The 20,717-nt window shown below is 37.7% G+C and overlaps 1 protein-coding gene across 1 annotated transcript in view; it reads left to right on the top strand.

Moving 5' to 3' along the window:
• mgat5 (alpha-1,6-mannosylglycoprotein 6-beta-N-acetylglucosaminyltransferase) overlaps nucleotides 1-20,717 on the top strand; it is a 147,029-nt gene that overhangs the window by 66,482 nt on the left and 59,830 nt on the right. Inside the window, exons 4-5 of the mRNA XM_036561089.1 lie at nucleotides 10,672-10,748; nucleotides 18,165-18,254. Coding sequence (XP_036416982.1) covers nucleotides 10,672-10,748; nucleotides 18,165-18,254 — 167 coding nt within the window. The remainder of the gene's footprint in view (nucleotides 1-10,671; nucleotides 10,749-18,164; nucleotides 18,255-20,717) is intronic.

Here is a 20,717-nt window from a genome sequence, read left to right as displayed (position 1 = left end):
TTGCTTGCTTTCAGTTTTTTTTAAAGAAATCTGCAAGTTTATTCTAAGTTCAGAGAGTTGCATTTTTAGCTTCTCATTATCCAATTATCCAGTGAGTCATCAATCCATAAAACCTTTCTTCAGTTCAGTTTTGGAGATTTATCTTTCTTCAGTAATGTCCTCCCAAAGTACGGCCAGAATCATCTGTGAATTGTTTCAAACTTAGATCTCATATTTCATATTTTACGTTTAGAAACTCCTGTTTCAGTGACTTCCTTTGACTTTGTCCTTCCTTATACAAGTGGAGTATCTAATCTAATCTCCTCAGTAATATCTCCTCGAAAAACAGAGAGAGGAAAGAGAAGGTGTGATGCATTTAATGGCCGTTTTGACTACCAGTAATAAAATAAATGAGGAGTGTTTTTTGATCTTTGCACAGGTCTGTGATTTATATTTCAATTTTAGATTTTAATTTTATACTCCAGTAGTTATAGTTAAATACTGCTTTGCTGACTGACTGTTCTCAGATGTTGCACTTCTCAAACTGAGGATGGAACGACTCCTCCTAGTCTTAGCTAATTGTCTTCTATTTTTTGTATTGTTTATCAGCTCACTTCATAAAAATAAAAATTCTGGCTATGTTGCTGTGCTATAATTACTCAGAGGGTGACTCATGTTAGGTTCCCCAGTCGATGCCCTGACCAAAAAGTGGGTAATTATCGGTGCATATCTGTGATATTTTTCCAGTACTGTGGGTCATTAGTAGTCACGCTCTGATGCTGCAAGTAAACATTTTTTTTGACAGAGGAGCACTAAACTGCAGTGTGCAGTAAATGTTCCGCTGAGTTGTAGTGAAATGCAAAAAAACGTCCGGTATCACTAATTCAGTAATTCCTTTGATAACTTCTCATTTCAGAGATCTCTACAGACTAAAGAATAGCAGTTCTCAGCTGTCATTTTTACAGTTCAAACCTGCGCTTCATATATAAATCATAGTGTGAAAGTATTGGTTATTGGTGTGCGGCCAAGAAATTCCACATTGATTCATCACGACTTTTGTCCACTGCGACTAACGTGGTATAATGTGTTATCAGAGTAACACAGTGAGAAGTGAACAGAACGCTGATTGCAGTCAAACTTCCTCTGAGTGAGCAACACTGCTTTTGTCTGAGAGGCAGGCTCAGCCTTGACCTACATTCTGGAACGGTTTTCCTTTTACAGTTCTGTCTTAGCATCATGGGAAACATTCTTGATAACATATAGGAACTGTAATCTCCTGATCTTACTGCCATGAAGCCATAAAGAGCGCAGAGAGGTAGAAGCGCTCTCTCTCTCTCTCTCTCTCTCTCTCTCTCTCTCTCTCTCTCTCTCTCTCTCTCTCACACCCATCCATCTAACTCTTTCCTCATCTTTCTCCCTTGTGCTTTTTATTAAGCTGTGGAAAATGAATCGGTTCATTTGCAGATGTTTTGGGAGTGACTGTAGGCACAGATGTGTGTGTCTGTGTGTGTATTTGTGTGTGTTTGTGTGCATATGTATGTCTGTGTGTGTACTTGTGTTTGTGTGGTGTTTGTGTTAGTACACAGCATTGTATGAAAACCAGAAAAAAGCAGGGCTGATCTACAGTGTCAGCACATGCAAAGTAGTTTAGATGCTTTATATGTTTTTTTTATTTATTTTTTTCTTTTCTTTTCTTCAAAGCTCCACGTTATTCTCTAAAACTGTTGAGGTTAGAGTTAGGCTTTGGAAATTCTTTTTACGTATTAAGCTTTTGAGATCTTGTTCAACGTACCATTGTCGCATCGCGCCCCTTAGCCATCACCAGTTGACTTGTTAAATGTGTTTTTTCAACGTGCATAGGAGAAGCCACAATGATTAACTTACAAACTGAGGCTGAAAAATGAACTGTTTTTGTATCGAAATAGCAACTCGAGGGAGTGCAATTTTGAAGTCTGCCGTAGAGCTGCAGTATGTATCAGAGCCTGCAAGTTTTAAAAGTGAAGATTTGCCTGATAACACTGAGCTTGTGAACTGCCAGTACAAATAAGAAGCATGCTCACAGGATGTGGACATGACATCACAACCTCAACTAACTGGCAGTTTAGCATGTGCAGTCGTTTGCAAAACACTCCTCCAAGTTCTGATTTTCTGCATTGAAATATATTAAAACCTCCACTACAGGGAATAAATGTACAGAAAATGTGCAATTTTTCTGCAAGTCCTAGTGCACAGTTTCTGTTTATTTGCTAAATTTAACATATTGGAAAAAATAAAAACATAAAATACAAGATGTGACAACTGTCACGATTTATGTTTTCTTTTTTGCTTTTTTCCTTGTTAAATTCAGCTTATAAACAGTAATCAAGCATTAAAATGTGCAGAAGTGTGTTCTCTGTAGAGCAGTTGTACTTATATTAACTTAGACAAATCAACAAAACATGTAATTAGTCCAGGGGTGCCCATACTTTTGCATACAACTGTATGTTGTGCAGTAAAAATAACATTTAATGTAGGTTTATTTGCAGTGTTTTAATATATTAATGTAGAAAATCAGTATGTGCTTTGATCAGTGCTGTTTTGCATACGACTGTGCTGTGCTAGACTGCCAGTTAGTTGTGGTTCAAGCTTCACGCCAGAAAAAGGGGGCCTGCCGGTTTTCCTGGCAGTAAAAGAAAAACAGGCCTGGATCTCAATTAATAGGAAAAAATTGTAAATTAAACCTACATTTAAATCGCAGTCACAATATTGGTCTGAAAAACCATTTAAATGTTTTCCTCAGAATCCTTCAGCCCTACACACTAAGGAGTGATCTAAGTCATGAGTTGTGGCTCCTTTCTATAGTAACCGCTCCTTAACATGAGAAGTAATGTTGTAACACCGTAGAGAAGCCTGCTTTAATCTGAGGCAAACATGCCTGTGTTTCTTATTTGGAAACTTGCTTGATTGGTATGGTTTGGTAGAATCACACATTTACAGCTGCTTCTTGTTAAAATGGCTAAATCTTCCTATTTTACTTGGACAGCAAAGAAAATGGAAAAACGGATCATTAATCAATTTAAGCCTCGCCTCTCACTCGAAGCCCAGATAACCGTCCTTATTTTGATCTTACTATGAGAAGAAGCAATTAAGTGACAGTTGACAACAAGGCAGTTATTCTTGGAACAGCTGAAGGTAAAGGACAAAGAGGATGACCAGTTAGATGCGTGGATACAATCAGAGGAATCATGAATGAGGATCCAAACAGAAGATAAGATATACTGTTGAAACAAAAAAAAAAAACAAATTAATGCTGCCTCATGCTGCTAATGAGAGATCTGAGGTTGGACAACATATAAGGACTAATATAGGACATGGAGTGCACATAGTAGTAGCAGAAACAAATGCTTTCCTTTTGTCTGTGTGCATTTTTGGATCTTTTGTCCGACTTCATGGCCATCACAACTGATGTAGTCTGTCAGAGACACGGAAAGGTATTTGGTTGGGAGTGCTGAAATGTTGTATACATCATATATATATATATATATATATATATATATATATATATATATATATATATATATATATATATATACATGATGTCCAACAGTTATGTCATGCAAAATGATTTGCCTCATGTTATTTTTGAAAATGTGCATCAACCAGAATGTCAAATGGCAAAGTGGTGAGAGACTACAATATACACATATGACACATCAAACCAATTATGCATATCTTCTGTCTGATCTATCTGGACGAACTTTATGCATATGAACTGAGTTGCAACCGTTTGGAGTGTTGATATGTGAAGCAGTAACCAATGGTGTCGCACCCAGTCACATGTTGAACACTGGAATACAAATGTGTGTGTGTGTGTGTGAGTGTGTGTGTATTATGTTCTTACTGACTTTTTACGTTTAAAACAATGTTGGGCTACTTTGGGGCTCAGAACAGCTCTGCATCCATTTTCCCTTTATGCACCTCAACCTGCTTACATTTGCGGTTTGTGGTTTGACTCACTTTTATGAAAACACCCATGTCTTTGCAATCTGTACTGATACTATCATCAAGCCTGTTACATGTTCTTTACATATGGGACATATTTGCCCCCCAAGCCGTCCTGACATGGTATAAAAGCAGACCTTTTTTAAACGTGTTTGTGCATGTAGGTCTCTGATGAGCCCCAAAGTATTGTTAGAGCAATCATTATACAACACACTCTGACACACTCGCACAGGCTCACACATGGCCTGGCACGTGCGGACCCCTTCTGTTTTCCTCCAGTTTCTCCATAACATCATAAGAAGAGCTTCTGGCTCCTGCTTCAGCAGCACAGCTGGAGAAGTGGGCACTGTTGATTTGGTGTGTGTGGGTGTGTGTGTGTGTGTGAGCACACATGCATATGTTCTACATCAGATGGGGCTCACGATTACCTGCTGTTCTTACTGAAGTAAAACTACCTGAAAGCAAAACCACAGCTTTCACCAAAGTTTTTTGCATTGTTTCTTTGTGTGGCTTCTAGACAAACACAAAGTGTAAAAAAAATAAAAAATAAATAAATAAAAAAAAAAGGCCAAAAAAAAATCAAGTAAAGATTAAAACAGGCACACAAGAAAGTGTCAAAATATAACACTCTATTCATTATGCAATCTCTATGTTAATAGAATTAGTAATAGTGGCATATATTGATCAATGCTGACACTTTCAGATAAAATAAACTGGAAGGGGAAAATTTCTAAACAAACTTTATGGCTGCCTTATCAAAGCCATCGCTGTGGAGTCCTGACGGTTGCTAAGGTGTTTCTAGACTGTTGCCGTGGTCTCCCAGGTGGCTGCTATTGTGTTGCTAGGCTGTTGCTGTGGTATTCTCTGGTGGTTGCTTAGATATTGCCAGGCCATTGTTGTGGCATCCAAGGTGGTTGCTAAGGTGTTGCTAGGTTGTTGCTTTTGGTCTTTGGCCAAAAAAGAAAAAAAAGGCTAAAATTTGATCTTGAAAAAAACACAGGATTAAGTAGATTTACAATTAAGTGTCAAAATCTAACACTTGACATATAATTTGAATAAAAATGAAAATGGGAAACTCTTCAGATGCGTTCAAACAGTTTGAGCGGCAGCAGATGAACGCAGTCTGCTGCGTTCAATACAGTTTATATTTCGCATGCTTTTTCATCATTAACTTAATGAGATTCTTTAATGGAAATCACATAAATAACACTGAGTAACTCAATGTCATTTGATGATAAACTGTTAGGGTGGAGTTCCAAAGCCACATCTGCGTGCTTTACATATTAGACAACAAGATGTTTTCTTTCATCTTGATTCACTAATGTTTACCTTACACTTTGTGTCACTTTGCATGGAGTGACAGCAGTGAACAGTTAGCATGTTATTACTACCAGGAACCTTTTAAAAGGGGAGCGCTTTTGGGTTTTTTGAGCTGTGTATCTGATGTTTTGTGGTTTGCCTCCTAGATCTGCACACAGCTTGCAGGGCATGAAGGGCAGAGTCAGATTTGAATTTTGATAAATGGAGGTTTCCTCCTAACACAGAACAACCACACAGGGCCTTACCAATATATTGTTTGGCTAATAAAAATTTTCCAATATCATCAGCAAGTATGCCACTGCTAAGCCATGTTTAAGCGTGTGTGCTGTAGAGAATGTTTTAACTGAATTTCACTTAGAAAATCAACAAAACGTGTCCTTTGACCGGGGATGTTCAAACTTTTGCATGTGACTGTATATATTTCCTGTCAGAACAAAACGTGTCTCCATTTTAAAAATTTATTTATTTATTTTGCAGTTTTTGTGCACACCGTTCTGCAATAGAATTGGTCCAGAATGACTTAGAATAAAATAGTTTTACATCAACTTACATTGAACATTAAGTTTTTTCTTTCTCCTGTAAAGTTACTTTTTTTGAGGTTTTGTTTCAACAGTGACAGTATGCTGACACATACGTGCACATAGACATACTTAACAACAGTCATATCAGCCAGTGAAGCATTGATTAAAGTTAAGTTATTGGAATTTTCAGTCTCTTTAAATCAGTGTCATTGCAGTTTTTCATATCAGTGAGGCTCTAATATTAAATACTTGTTAAAAAATATGGAGGTCATTTTCCATCATCCACTGCTGGGTCTTCAACTTCGTATATCTCAGATTCCATTAAGTTTCCAAGAACTGGAAACTAAAGGGCGATGATGGTAATGATGATGATTAAGATGCTGATGACTTCCTCCCCTGTAGGAAACATCTGCGTTTATTAATATTGTATGGCGTGCATTATTAGGTAATTGGCTCCAACGACCCCAGTCAAGTCTCTGTTACCAATCTTTCTGGTTCACAACAAATCTTATGCAGCTGTTATTAAAATATAGAAGTTTGTGGGCTTTTAAATCCATGCACTGTGATTTTATGGAAGAAATGTGAGCTGTTCTGTTCCTGCAGTGCTGGAATCGTCATTATTTTCTTGAAGGAAATTGCTGTTCGTTTGAGACACAGTGAAAATCTCCGCTTTGTTCAGCTGGCAGGATGTGTTCAGCCGTTCTATTTTTGTAGCATTAGATGTAGCCACCCATTCCTGTCTGGCGTGTAGCCATGATCATGACTTAGTGTGTGTTTTTGTGTGTGTTTGTAAGACTGAAAAAAAGCAAGAGAGCGACCAGGAAACTTCTCTTCCCTTCTCTTTTCTCTTCTCTTCTCTTCTCTTCTCTTCTCTTCTCTTCCCTTCTCTTTTCTCTTCTCTTCTCTTCTCTTCTCTTCTCTTCTCTTCTCTTCTCTTCTCTTCTCTTCTCTTCTCTTCCCTTCTCTTCTCTTCTCGTATGTTGTCTTCTCTTCCCTTCTCTTCTCTTCTCGTATGTTGTCTTCTCTTCCCTTCTCTTCTCTTCTCGTATGTTGTCTTCTCTTCTCTTCTCTTCTCTTCTCTTCTCTTCTTTTCTCTTCTCTTCTCTTCCCTTCTCTTCTCTTCTCTTCTCATATGTTGTCTTCTCTTCCCTTCTCTTCTCTTCTCATATGTTGTCTTCTCTTCGCGTATGTTGTCTTGTCTTCTCTTCTCTTCTCATATGTTGTCTTCTCTTCTCTTTACGTATGTTGTCTTCTCTTATCTTCTCTTCGTTTATGTTGTCTTCCTTTCTCTTATCTTCTCTTTTCTTCTCTTCTCATCACGTATGTTGTCTTCTCTTATCTTCTCTTTGCGTATGTTGTCTTCTCTTCTCTTCGCGTATGTTGTCTTCTCTTATCTTCTCTTCGCGCATGTTGTCTTCTCTTTGCGTATGTTGTCTTCTCTTCTCTTCACGTATGTTGTCTTCTCTTCTCTTCTCATATGTTGTCTTCTCTCATATCAGACCGTATCTTCTCTTCTCATGTCCTGTTGTAGCTTCTCTTCTTCTGTTGTGTCTTGCATCTTGTCATATCTTCTTGTATCTTCCAGTGCTCTCCAGCCCTCGTGTTCCCTTTTCTCTACCTCTTCTCCTCCTCTTCCTGTATTGCCTTTCATATATTGTCCCTTCTGCTTTCCTGTTGTATCTTCTCATGTTGTATTTTGTATCTTGTATTTTATCTTCTTGTGTTGTACTTTAGGTTCTTATATTTTCTCGTATCGCCTCTTCTTGCCGTATTGTCATGTCGTACCGTATCGTTTCTTCTCTTTTCATATCGTTTTTTCGTTTCCTGTCACCTCTTCTCATTTCTCTACTCTTCTTATATGGTTCCGTGCCGCATCTTCTTTTGTATCATATTGTCTCTTATCATATCTTCTCATTCTCATATCTTTTCTTGTTTTCTCCTCTTTTCTCCTCCTTTTGTCGAATCGCATCATATCGTACCACATCTTACCGTCTTCTCAAAGGCCGTTTTCTTTTCCTGTATCAAATCGTCTGTTCTCATATTGTATCTCCACTTCTCAAAATGTTTCTTCTTTTCTCTTCTCCTCTTCCCTTGTCCTTCCTGTTGTATCATACCATACTGCATCTTCTCATATCCGATCGTCTTATATTGTATGCTCTCTTCTCTATCTTTTCTTCTTATCTCCTCTTTTTCTCCTCTTTTCTTCTCATGTCTTCTCGTATCTTCCACTCACTTCTCTCTCCTCTCCCATCCTCCTCTCCTCTTCTTTGCCACAATGGTGCCGCTGTAATCCTTCTGCTTGGCCTCTGGTTTTTATTGGCCCATTGCTCTGTTAGACAATGGTGAATGGCCCTTTTGGTTATGCTAGCATTGAACTTGCAGACTGCATTTCAGAACCTCTGCTATCTGCACGCACACAGACGGACCTTGTTCGTGTGTGTGTGTGTCTCAGTATCCTGATAATCCCTATGGAGGATTAATAGGTAATAGAAAAGAGCAGAATAGAGCCGCTGTCTGGGAAGATGATGTATTGCTTGGCCATTTGGGGCAAAGAGGAGATCATTGCTGTCCCGTGACAGTGGATTTCAAATTCTACTTAGACATGCAGAAAACTCTGCTGTTTCATCTTCCTTTTAAATAGAGATGTTTAAAGTACTTCCTTATGTTTTTGAGTTGTACTGATACAGTGATTAATTGTTGATGTGTGTCTTTTTATTTTTCTATATATTCGTTAAGGCCTGACTGATATGAATGTACTGATATACTGAAATACTGTGGATTATATATGGAATACGGCGAAAAGTTCAGAAAATTGATATCAACCAATATAATTTTACATTTATTGTTATGCATAAATGTAATTGTCAGTTGTCAATTGTCACACTTCTTAAACTCAGCAGAAACTCAGTCTTATTTAATATAAATTTTATAGCCCTGCGGCTACACAGAGTTTTAGTTCAAATCTGTGTGATACCACAACCAAAAAAATTTGCTTATTATTGGCACGTTATCAGCAGTATTTTCATAGGTTAAAATTGCGGGTTGGCAAGATCAGCCAATATTATCAGCTAGCTGATATAACCTGCCAGCCCCAATATTCATACTTATCACTACAATTTACTACAAGAGCTTCTCAGTGCATGCAGGAGGCCAGTAAACCTTGTAACATTTCTTCTGAAGCTTCTGTCTATGTTGACCTTACATTTGCAATGGCATCAACTATTGTGATCAAATTGCAATGTTGTGAAGCATTGTGATGTTTTGAACTGTGAGCTAGTTTGGTAGTAATGAGCTCCCCAACCCTTGTGTATTTTTGTCTGCCGTCTGTTACGTTATGAACTCGATTACCACAGACGATCATTTTGACGTTTTTTCTGACTCGTGTTGAAAAACACGAAAATTCCTGAGAGTGAAACTGTCAGACAGTTCCAGTAGATTACTTCATCTGCAAGAGCAAACCGACTCCTTAGTTCACATTGATTGCATTCCTTCAACACTTTGTCATTTGTTCCACCTCTCCATGTCTCACTTTGATTCTGTTAAAGATGACAGGGCTGCTGATACTGCGGTGTCTGCAGTTCTCACATGTGCTACTTCCTATTTTAAGGACCTTCTTCCTGTTTTTCTACTCATAAGGCCTTCTCTCTTTGTGGGAGCGTTGAGTATGCTGAATCTAGAAATACAAAGATCACAGTAAAGTATCAAGTACACACTACTAAAAAAACAAAAAAGCTTCTTCTGTTTATGTACAGTGGTATGCAAGATCTTGAACATCCTTGGTCAGATTGGATGTTTTGTTGATTTTCTAAGTGAAAATAAGTTAACACATGCTCTATAGGAAACAAACTTAAATATGAAATTGTTCTGCAAATTTCTATGTGCAATTTTTGTGCAGTTTTGCCAAGTTTTGGAAAATTGGAAAAAAAACATAAAATAAAAAATGTGCCATTACTTTTGGACAGGCCACATTTTGGCCAGATTCATAAAACTCAGTGGTGACAGCACTACGGCACACAAACTAAATAAGGTCTATTCATAAAGCCACCATAGTGGTGATTAGTACACCGGTCTCTTTGAAACGCTGCAGTGTTTTCACTGGTGTCCTAGACTAAGCGCTGATCAAAATCTACATGTAAATGGGTCATAAATATTAAAGACGGTTGAGTATGCTGAATCTAGAAATTCACAGATCAGTGTGTACTTGATACTTCACAGTTATGTACAGTGGTGTTCAAGATTTTAAACACAACTGCACAGTAAAAGTAAGTACAGAGAGCAAACTTAAATATGGCATTTGTCTGCTAATTTTAGCTGGGTTTAACCTAAAAAATAAAAACATAAAATGTAAAATGTGCTATAGCTTTTGCACAGCCCCCATTTTATGTTTTATTTTTTCCCTAATATGTCAAATTCAGTAGATAAAGCAGGAAGCATTTCTGCACTGAAATGTGATGAAATGTTTTCTGTAGAGGGTTATTTGCTGATTTTGGTTGAATTTTGGAAAACAAGTACAAACATAATTTGACCAGGGGCGCCTTAACTTTTGGATACGACTGTATAAGCTAATTCTGATTCTAAGTTTAAGTATTCAAACCCATCCATGGTGTAATAGGTAATCCCTACCGTTCCAGCTGCACTATCCAAACATTCCCTTTATTATTTTTTTTTTCTTTTCCTTGGCCAGTGGTCTCACTAAGCTCTTTTCCAGAGTACAACAGTGCACATTAAATCCAGTGATCTACACTGACCGGCAGCGTTTGGCATTAAACCTTTAAACCTTTGCATAGATGAAACAGATTTGAGTTTCTGACTGATGATGATAGTGATTGCCAGCAGTATTGACCTGTTGCTCTCTCTTTTCTCTCTGTAGACCTGCTAAATGGAGCACAGGAGAAGTGTGAGCTGCCTCTGCTCGATGGCTTCCCGCACTGTGAGGGCAAGATGAAGGTGAGTCTGATATATGGACCATTCTACCGATTTAGGTCAAACTGTGGTCCCACAGTCTGTATTTGTGAAAAAAGCAAACAAGCAGATCCAGACCTGACATATTTTTAAGGATTATATTCTAATCTAAAATTAAGATTATTATTTATAGGGCACTTTATGTAATTCTTTTTTATGTTTGTTTATTTTTGTGTTTTTTTTTGTTTTTTTTTTTTCTTCATATTGTGTTTAATTTTGAAAAGAAAAACTTTGGAAAATACTGTCCCGTGTTTTCTTTATACTTCCGAATGTTTTAGTCCATAAGCGGAGCCTTATTTTGGCCACACCTCTGCATTTTGGAGGTTATTGGATACATTCGGCCATTTCAGCCCTTAGAGATGTTTTCATTGTGGAAATTCATATTGCACTAACATTAAAAACATGATTTATCGAGCAGACCTTGCTACCATATAATGACAGTAGCTCATCTGTTACTGCACAGTTTACCTGCCACTTCTACTCAAAGGGAAGATCACCAAACAGATCCACCGGGATTTCACAGCCAGTTTTTTGTGATTATTGCAGCATTTCTTGACATTTGCTGCAATAGGGGTGGCAATATAGAAATTTGTGAAGGTTAAGTCTAACGTTCATTTAACTTGTTTTAAATATATCCTAGTAAATTTCTGTCAAAACAAATATGACATTAAGTGTAAAGCAAGATAGCACTGCTTTGAAGTCTCAAAAAGAGTATTTCTTTAAATGTTGTACATAAAAACTATTCAATAAAATTGGCTACAACACAGTGTACTGATAGATTGTCCATATGTACACTCTGCCAAATGAATTTTCTCCAGATAAACTATAATAATCTGAGGAAATGTATTAAAATAAAGTACTCAGCTGCAGCTCTGAGCTAATATGACCCCGGCAGCTAAAGTGCTTTGAATCAATTAACACACATCTGTATTGCTACAAAAGGCTTCATCACAGCACATACAGCAGGAAACTGCTTGCAAAAGACATGGAAGAGTGTTCACACGGATGTGCAGATAGGCAATCACAATGGAGCTGACAAAATCGTGATTGTTATGACCAGCTTAGCTTAGATTATTATTCTTTATTTTATAAAGTTTATTTCACATAATCAGTCTATGTTGATGTTGCTGATACGTAGTAGCTGCACGCTTCACTTTGAAAGCACTTTAGACATGTTTAGTTGTTGAATTTGTGCAGGATCTCAAATTCCTATAGGGTCTGATCATTCTCAGCACAGCCGTCATATCAATATGGTGCTGGTGTTGCTGGGGATATAGCCAAATAATTTCTAGTCAGCAGTAGAGCTTTCCACCGTTGATCCAACTGGCAACTTGGTGTACAATATAACTATTATAACACCCCTCACATCACTATCATTCATATACAGAGAAACTCTTATTATTCACTCCCAGAAACCGATGGTCGAAAAAAGACCTTGTAATTCACAGACACACCCACACACAACCCTGTCCACCCAGTAACTAGCCTCTCAACACGGCTACTATCACACACACCATCTGCTACCACATTGCCCTCCTGCTTGTAGCAGTGTGGAGCTCTCAGTAGATAGTGTGCATTTTAGTGAAACAAAGAAGGAAACAGAGGCTACTACTCAGCTCTGTGTCTGATCAAATCAGCTGACCAGTAATATCAGCTTAGTTTGAACTTATTACTATCAGCAAAAAATCTCTGGTTTGTTTTATGTTGTAATAAACAGACGTGAAGAAAGTGGATAATCACTGTGGATTTCGTGGTTCATGCTTATGTAGCAGTCTTGGACACTGCTAAGCTGACCACCTGCTCAATGTAAAAGCACCTAAATAGAGATGATATCAGCTATTATGATCAGACCCATATCAGCAGAAAATGCCTGATTGGTTATTGTAAGGAAAAAGGAGAATTAATCCAGGCCTGTAATGTAATAGAGGAGAATTTAATCTTATTAGCCAAGAAACTGAATCTGAGAGAAGATGAAAGTTTCAACAGAACAATGAGACAAACATGCAGCTAAAATAACTTAAGAGTAGTTATAGTAAAGGTGAAGGTGCTTGTATGGCCTAGCAAATCTCCTTACTTGAGTCCCATTGAAAATTTATAGAGGATTTTGAAATTGCGAGACCAACAGTGATCGTAACCGTGGGCAGTTGAAGACGGACATTCTGACCACCTGCTCAATGTCAAATGGACCCTAAATAGAGATGATATCAGGTGTTATCACGCCGATATCAGCAGAAAATGCTGGATTGGAAATCGAAGGGAAAGGAAAGAATGAATCTGATCCAATCCTGTAACAAATCTACTATGAAAAAGCACACGCTTACACTGTGTGATGTAATGTCAGCTGTGTGGGGTAGTAGAGTGTTGAAGTAGTTTGATACATGATAGCCTACTTTTGGATGTTCATTTCTAGTGAAGTGCTTCAATTAAAAATAACTCATTTTAAAGCTTTAGAAGTTTTTAGAAAAAAAAGTCAGTGTCAGCCGATACTCAAGGTTTTAAAATCTGTATCGATATTACGAAAGAAATAGTGGTATCATGCGATGTCTACACCCAAACCTAACCTTCAGCACAAGAATAACAAAACTCTAGGCCTGTCAAAACTATTACATTACTATTACTTTCACATAATTGCAGTAGTTTGAGCTGATCAGTTATTTTCCACAGTTATTAGCTTTCACAATGTCTGAGTCACAGCAAACACAATGTGAATTGGGTGAGCTGGGTTGAAGAAAATACATGTAAATGGAAGAAAGCAGCAAGTTTTATTGACACACATCATGAGTCTTACAAAACAAAAAAATTGCTTTAACTTCTGAATTGGTGCTGTAACACCTTTAGAAGTCTTTGAATAGAGAGATAGAGCAAGCAAGCAGGGAAAGCAGCATGGTAGAGTTCCTGCATCCTCTGTGCTCTCTTTCTGATGCATATTTAGCTGCTTTTGGAAGCCCACTTCTTTTATATTTTCTCCCGGCGTTCAGTTCTTTCTGTTCTCACCCGAGTCAAGTGAAGATATTTCTCCCTGCTCCCTCTGCACACGCTCATGCACATGAATTGAAAGCGGCCCATTGAAATCTGAACCATAAAGGCTGTGTGCTTACTATCGCTCCGAAACGCTCATCTGCAGGTTTCTTATTCTAAATCCCAGCTGTCATCGACGAGCACAGGAGCTTTTGATACTCTCCCTCTCCGCGGAGTTCGTTTCCAGCCCCTGTATTCATTCGGAATCCAGACACAGACTTTTTAATTAAAAGATCTTAGCTCTCGACGCTCTCCTGAGAAATACAGAGCGTCGGTGCGATACCGCAAAGACTGTGATCCTTGTTCTTCTCCTCCACATTCCGCTACTGATGAGAAAGTCAAATTTTATTCATTCTTTATAGGGGTATATAGGCTTAGGTGATTGAAATCTTTATCACTTGTTGTAGAAAGGTTTGTCAGCTAGAGATCCAAACAGGTGTTTTGGTAAGAAATATAAATTTAAATCATGTTTTATTGCAGAAGTTTTGACATGATGGTAATTGTAAATGTAATTGTCGCAGAAAGAAATTCCGGTGAGCTGGTGTCTTGTTATACGTTCATGTCATGGAAATTGGTGCTGCAGCAACTTTATTCATTAACAGTAATTGGTCACTGGAGACAGTTCGAGTAGTTCTGACTACACTGGTTTTCTTTTGAATGCACCACTTGCTAAAATTAGGGCTGCAACTGGCAGTTCTTTCCATAATCAATTAATCAGTCTAAGAGGGAAAGAAAAAATGCACTTATTGGCTGGCCAATAATAAACATTAAATAGATAATATTATTCACAATATTTTGTTAAAGAAATGAAAATTGAAAGTATGATTTTACCTTTTGCACAATGCTCTTTCAAATGTAAACAACTGCCCCACATTATAAATAATATTTGGGGGGAAAATACAAAAACAAAAAAGCTTTAATTAATGGCATATTGACGCATCCTGCATTGCTCTCAAAAACGCCACAGAAGCATTAAAGGTACAACTCAACAAATAGTCATGATTTTCTCAACAGCACAGACAGTCATTAGAAAGAAAAACAACAATCTCCATCTCTATCCTGTAAACCGTTTTCCAAAAACTCAGTTTTCAATGAAACTTCAAATTTATAGGATGTGAGAGTGAAGTGTGTGTACTTAAATTTTTGACTTTTGAAGTCGGTTCACAACTGTAATCTCCACTGTCTGTATTTTCTTTTATTTTCTAATGTTAAATGGGAAGCATAAGCATTGTCAGCTAGTTTGAATGACCAGTTACAAAGTGCTTTAGAGAGGCAGCTTCATCAGTCTGATGGTGTTTTTCCAGCGTACTGCTCTTGCAGTGAACCTGAAGTTTTACAGCCAGTCCCGATGGCTTATTAAACCAGACCAACCAACCACAGTAACTTTGACAACTTAGGCAGTAGAAGTAGATTTGTCTGAATTCAGCGTCAGGCCAAGATAATGAAGTGTTCACGTGGGAATTCCTGTGCTTACTGGAACGCTTTTAAGTCTGAGAAAAATGAAACAGTCCCTGACCCTGGAAGTCCAGGAAGAATGAAATCTGCTATTTCACCTTCCAGAAATCTCAGCTAAATATTAACACTTTCCAGCCTGACATGAATCAGGTTGCTCTTCAATCATATTTTATGTTAAATACAGTTTTATATTCTAAATGTAAAAGTGTTACCATTGTATTCCTAACAGCCTTCCACTTCCTACTTTGTGTTGTTTTTGCTGGAGATTATTACAGTTGTTGAGGAAAAAGAAAAATAATTAATTAACAGCTGAAAATTGTAAGTTTCTAAAACAATATTAGGCCGCGTCATGAGCACAGAAATAGCCTACAGCTCCTAACAAAAGTTCTGTTTCTTTGTAATTTTTCTGTTGTTTTTAGCATTCACGTTAAACAATCTTGTAATCTGGGCCTGCTGCAGCCCCCTCAGTACCCCTATTTTATGCAGTTTAATACATATATAATGCTAAACATGTAATTCCAAGAAAGTGTCCTTTTCACCATTAGTGTATTTTTTACTTTTTAACTTTTAACTAGTGTTTGGTTCAGTGCTGAGATACAAAGCCCACAATCAAGCATATAATTAACTGCTTAATTATTTGTGACATTAAATATTTCAACAAATGAGCTTCAGCGGGCCTTTGTGGACAGTGTCTAGTTTCGGACAGAGCGGTTTATTCCTGTCCGTTTGTGCTTGTGTTACTCTTATGGTGCCGAGTCAGCTTATCTTTGTCCCCTATCAACTTCATCAGAGGCGCATAATCGATAAGTGTGATTTGAGCCACACAAACTCGGATCAATGAGTCCTTCTGTGCCCTGCAGTGCCTGTTACAGCACAGAGTAAAAAGATCTGGACGAGAAGAAACTTAACTTTATTTCAAGGGCAAATTGGACCGGCTTTTCCTCGGATGCATTAAATATTCAGAACAAGCTCAGCGAGCACCTCCTTATGGTTAAAGTAAAGTTGAACTGTTGGCAGGGCAACTCTGGCACACAGAGTGTAATGGTTTTTGTTAGAGATTGTGTTAGAGGCCTTCTCCTTATCTGATACGGATGCTGAAACATTGAGTCTCGACCAGTACTGGTCCAATATTTACTTGCTACTAGGTAGGGCCATCATACCAACCCGGAGTGAGCAAGGCCAGTTGTGCTCTCTTGAACTCTCAGCCACATTTGGCTATGGCATCGCTGGGAACTATGCTCAGGATCTCCTGACAGTAGGGCCAATGCTTCGAAATGTGGGCTAAATTACACAATTAAAGCCTACTTTGTTTTACGCTGTGCTACAGGCTATTCTGTGATATTTCAGGCTAGATTTGTTATAGAATCTGATTCTTGCCATCTAAACTTTGTGTTTAGGGCTGGATATTGCTCAAAATGTTTAGATACCGTGATTTCTATACCGATTCCTGCAATACTTTTTGTATGTACGTTGCGTTATCTGTGTTTATTTGTGGCATACTGGTATAACGGTTACAACTCATATCTCAAGAAGAATTTCAACAGGTATACTGGCTGAACCTTATATCACCCACTTCTATTTGATGCACCTTGGTCAGTACCAGAAAAGTATTGAATTTTAATACCCAGTCCCAGGGCCTTTGGCTGAGCATGAAAGATCTGAGGCTCAGTCCAGTTTATTGAAGAATTATTTAGAGCCACCCTCCCACCGAATTTTTAATTAACCTGTAAAATGTGCATATTTATTGTGAGGGTTTACACATCAACAAAAAAGTGAAAACACTGCTTGTAACAAAAAAAGTCAAAAACAGAGAACCTTCCCAAACGATATTCTGAAAGTCATCCTCACATTTCATTTCTCCGTGCTAACAAAAAGTGTGTGTGTGTATATATATATATATATATATATATATATATATATATATAATATAATTTATCTGTAGTAATATATGTTAATGGTGTGTGCATTTGTCTGGTCTGCTTAATATGTTACATATTATACATGTGCACTCACCAAGACAAATTTTTTGATAATCTATAGATAGACACTGATATTTACTGATATTTGAAAATGCTGAATAGTCATTCAATTAAACCGTGCCTCAAACATTACAAATACATAAGATCACTCTAAAACAAACCATTCCATTTGGGTGATTTTGTGAGTGTCCCAGTAAGCATTGTTAGAGGTACCTGAACCCAGCCTGGCAAAATGTCGAGTAAACATTTTTCACGAACATTAAGCTTGGGTTGAACTTATTACATTTAAAGCATTAAAATGCAGCATTTTGTAATGAGTGAATTTTTATGTAGTACATTTGCTTTTACAGTATTTTCACATCTCTTTCTCGCATGCACTCTTTTGCTCTGTCTCTCTGTAATGTATGGGCTATCTTGCTCTTTCTCTCTCTAACTCTAGTAGCAGTATAGTCTATAGCTCTGCACTCTGAGGTGTGGGTCATTGTGCCCCTGAGTGAAACTATGGACAAAGAGAGGGATGTAAAAACAAGAAATGCGTGACATGTTAACGTTACTTAACATATTTTAAATATTCAGGGCTGTAGCCCTGGAAGCTCAGACCAGACGACTTCCCTGCCTGGCCCTGATTGTGTTCACTGTTTATGTTCATGTGAAACATAGTAGCTGTGTGTAATGTAGCTGTGCACTGCAGAGGAGAATAAAATGGTAGCTAACGCTGTGAATGCTTCTGTAGGGTGGGATCTCAGCTGTCTACATTTTGTTTGTGCAATCTATTATTTTATATGCTGAGTTTGCATCTGCTTTTCTGAACATCTGCTAAACTGCTAACAGATACACAACAAAATCTGTCAGATTATTATTTTTGTAATTATACTATGTAAACACACAGCTAAACAAATGGGTTTGGTGTTAAGGATACTATCTGACACATTTCTCTTCTCCTCCTCAGTGGATGAAGGACATGTGGCGCTCGGATGCCTGTTATGGAAACTACGGAGTGGACGGATCCACTTGCTCCTTCTTCATCTATCTGAGTGAGGTAAGAGCAGCTTGGCTTGTATTGGGGTGCTGGTTCAGCCCCTGGGGGAAAAAAGAATTAGCCATGTTAAAACTTTGAACCCTTCATATGTCATTTTTGTTAAGGTTCATGTCTTGAGCTGTCAGTGTCGATTATATTAATAAGTAAGTAAACTGCCCATTACTTTAATGATCATTTGAATAGTCAAGAGTCTTTAAAAAGGCTAATCAATAATATAGTCTTAGTTAAACATTAGTAAACTATCCATGGCCTTTCAACAATTCTAAATTACGTTATTGTTAAAGGATAAACAGAACCTTAATAAATGTATTTGAAATATGTATAAACACAATATATGTTTGTCAGGCTCTGTGTCTTACTGTGCAATAGTTCAGTAGGAAATGGTTGGGCCTGATAATATCAGGTGATGTTGACAACTCAGCTTTATCAGTATCAGTATCAGAACTAGGATTTACACTCTCCATCACCCAATGGGCAAAACCAGTTGTGCCACTTTGGAACCCAATATGATTCACCCTTTATTAAACTATATTATATGAATACATGAAATTTAAACACAACACCATCATGTTTAACGTGAAAAGTATCCAGACTTAACTTTTAACATGAGAATGAGTGAGGTTATAGCACAAAAAAAACTTTTATTATGAAGAAAATAAAAAAGAAATAGAGATAATTAACAGAAGCCAAAACCATAAAGACTTCTGGGTAGCTCCACCCTCTCTACTACAATATTTATAATATTTAAGACTCTGAGTTTCTTCTGTTTATTAGAGTTTAAGAATATTACAGTTGAGAACTGACAAATCAGTCAGTAAACCAATGTTTGACAAACTATTACACTATGAAATTAAAACATAAAATAAAATTATAAAATTACGTGAGCCAATATTATCGGTAATCAGAATTTTTACATGCTTATCATGATATTGGGAAAATATGCATTATCATCATGCAGATTACCAACTAATCACTACAAATTCATCAAGAAGGTCATTTTTTAATTTTTTCATTAAGTAATTGAGTTTGATGTCTGATCTGTTAATCGCAACAGCCCTAAAGATGTCCTACAACTGCATACAGTATTGTCTATGTAATTGAACAGCTTTTGTTTTGGCTCTGTTCTTCAGAGATCCCAGTACTTTTATTACGTAATCTGCACAATTCAGAGGGCCATAAGTGATCAGACAACTGACTGCTCATTTTGTTTCTGGCTGCCAGATGTGTGTCATTGCATCATTAGTTCATACACAAGCGAGAACAACTTTAGAAAGGTCTAAAGTTGATTCCAGATGTGGCATTAGCATCTGGAGTCTGTTGGTTTTGTGACGGCTAAAGAAGTGCCAGTGTCAGTAAAGCAGACCACCAGGAGGCAAAGGAGAATAAGTCAGAGGAGAATAAGCCATTGAGTGTGTAAAAATCAACTATTTGATTTATTGCTAAGAAGCAAGAATGCGCTGTTCAGGTTAGCAGTCATACCTGATGGGCCGTGAAAACTGGAGTAGTGAATGATTGATGATTGCAGAGTGCATTTAGTCATGAAAAAGAGCCGTGGAACAGATGGAGAGCACTACCTGAGATGTCAGTATAGACGTCCACCATAAAGAGAAGACTCTTCCAGCATGGCCTCAGAAGATTCACCGTTGAAGCGGTGAGGAGCCTCAAGAAGAGAAAGGCCAAGTTACTGGTTGTTTAAAGGTTAAAAAAAAAACAGAAGAGTTCAGGGAGAATGGACAGTCAAGAAGAAATTGAACAGTGATGGAATGAAGAAAGTGTGTACGACTACACTCCCTTGTATACCGGTGCTTTTATATCAACATATTGGCTTGATTTTTGTTCCAGTTCATTTGTAGTGTTGGCAAGACAGAAGAAACGCAGGCGTCGTGTAAGGGAGTGTTTACAGACGTCCCATGTACATAATGTGTAGTTGAAGTGTGACTAGGCCTCTCTTGTGTCTCTCATGTTGTATTTAAGCTTAATAACGTGTATGTACTTGGGAGGATTGTTTTAAAAAAACACTGCCTGTGATTTACATGACATCTGTGTCTCACCTGTGTTTTGTCTTTTGGCAAATAATTAAACAAAAGACAAGGGAGGCAAATTATAGGCAAAAAGTGGACCCACAAGACATTACGTGTACTTTACATGTTCCTCACATGTTGTTTTAGACACAGATGTAGGCACAGGTACCTATTCAGATTGTTAAAGCTGTTGCTCATGCTGCTCAAGATCCAGAGGAAGTTAAACATCTTTGCATGGACATGTACAGTCGGCTCACTTGTTTTTATTGATGATGTGGCTACCGATGACAGGAGCAGAATGGATTCTAAAGTGTATAGTAGTGTCTTAACTCCTCAGATACAGCCAAATGCCTCAAAACTGAGTGGTGCTTCACCTTGCAGCAGGACAGTGACTCAAAGCACATTATTGAAACAGCTATGGAGCTTTAAAGAGTAGGATGTC

The sequence above is a fragment of the Colossoma macropomum genome, unplaced genomic scaffold, assembly GCF_904425465.1.
Source record: "Colossoma macropomum unplaced genomic scaffold, Colossoma_macropomum, whole genome shotgun sequence".
Classification (NCBI taxonomy): Eukaryota; Metazoa; Chordata; class Actinopteri; order Characiformes; family Serrasalmidae; genus Colossoma; species Colossoma macropomum.
This window is presented reverse-complemented; position numbering and strand designations above follow the sequence as displayed.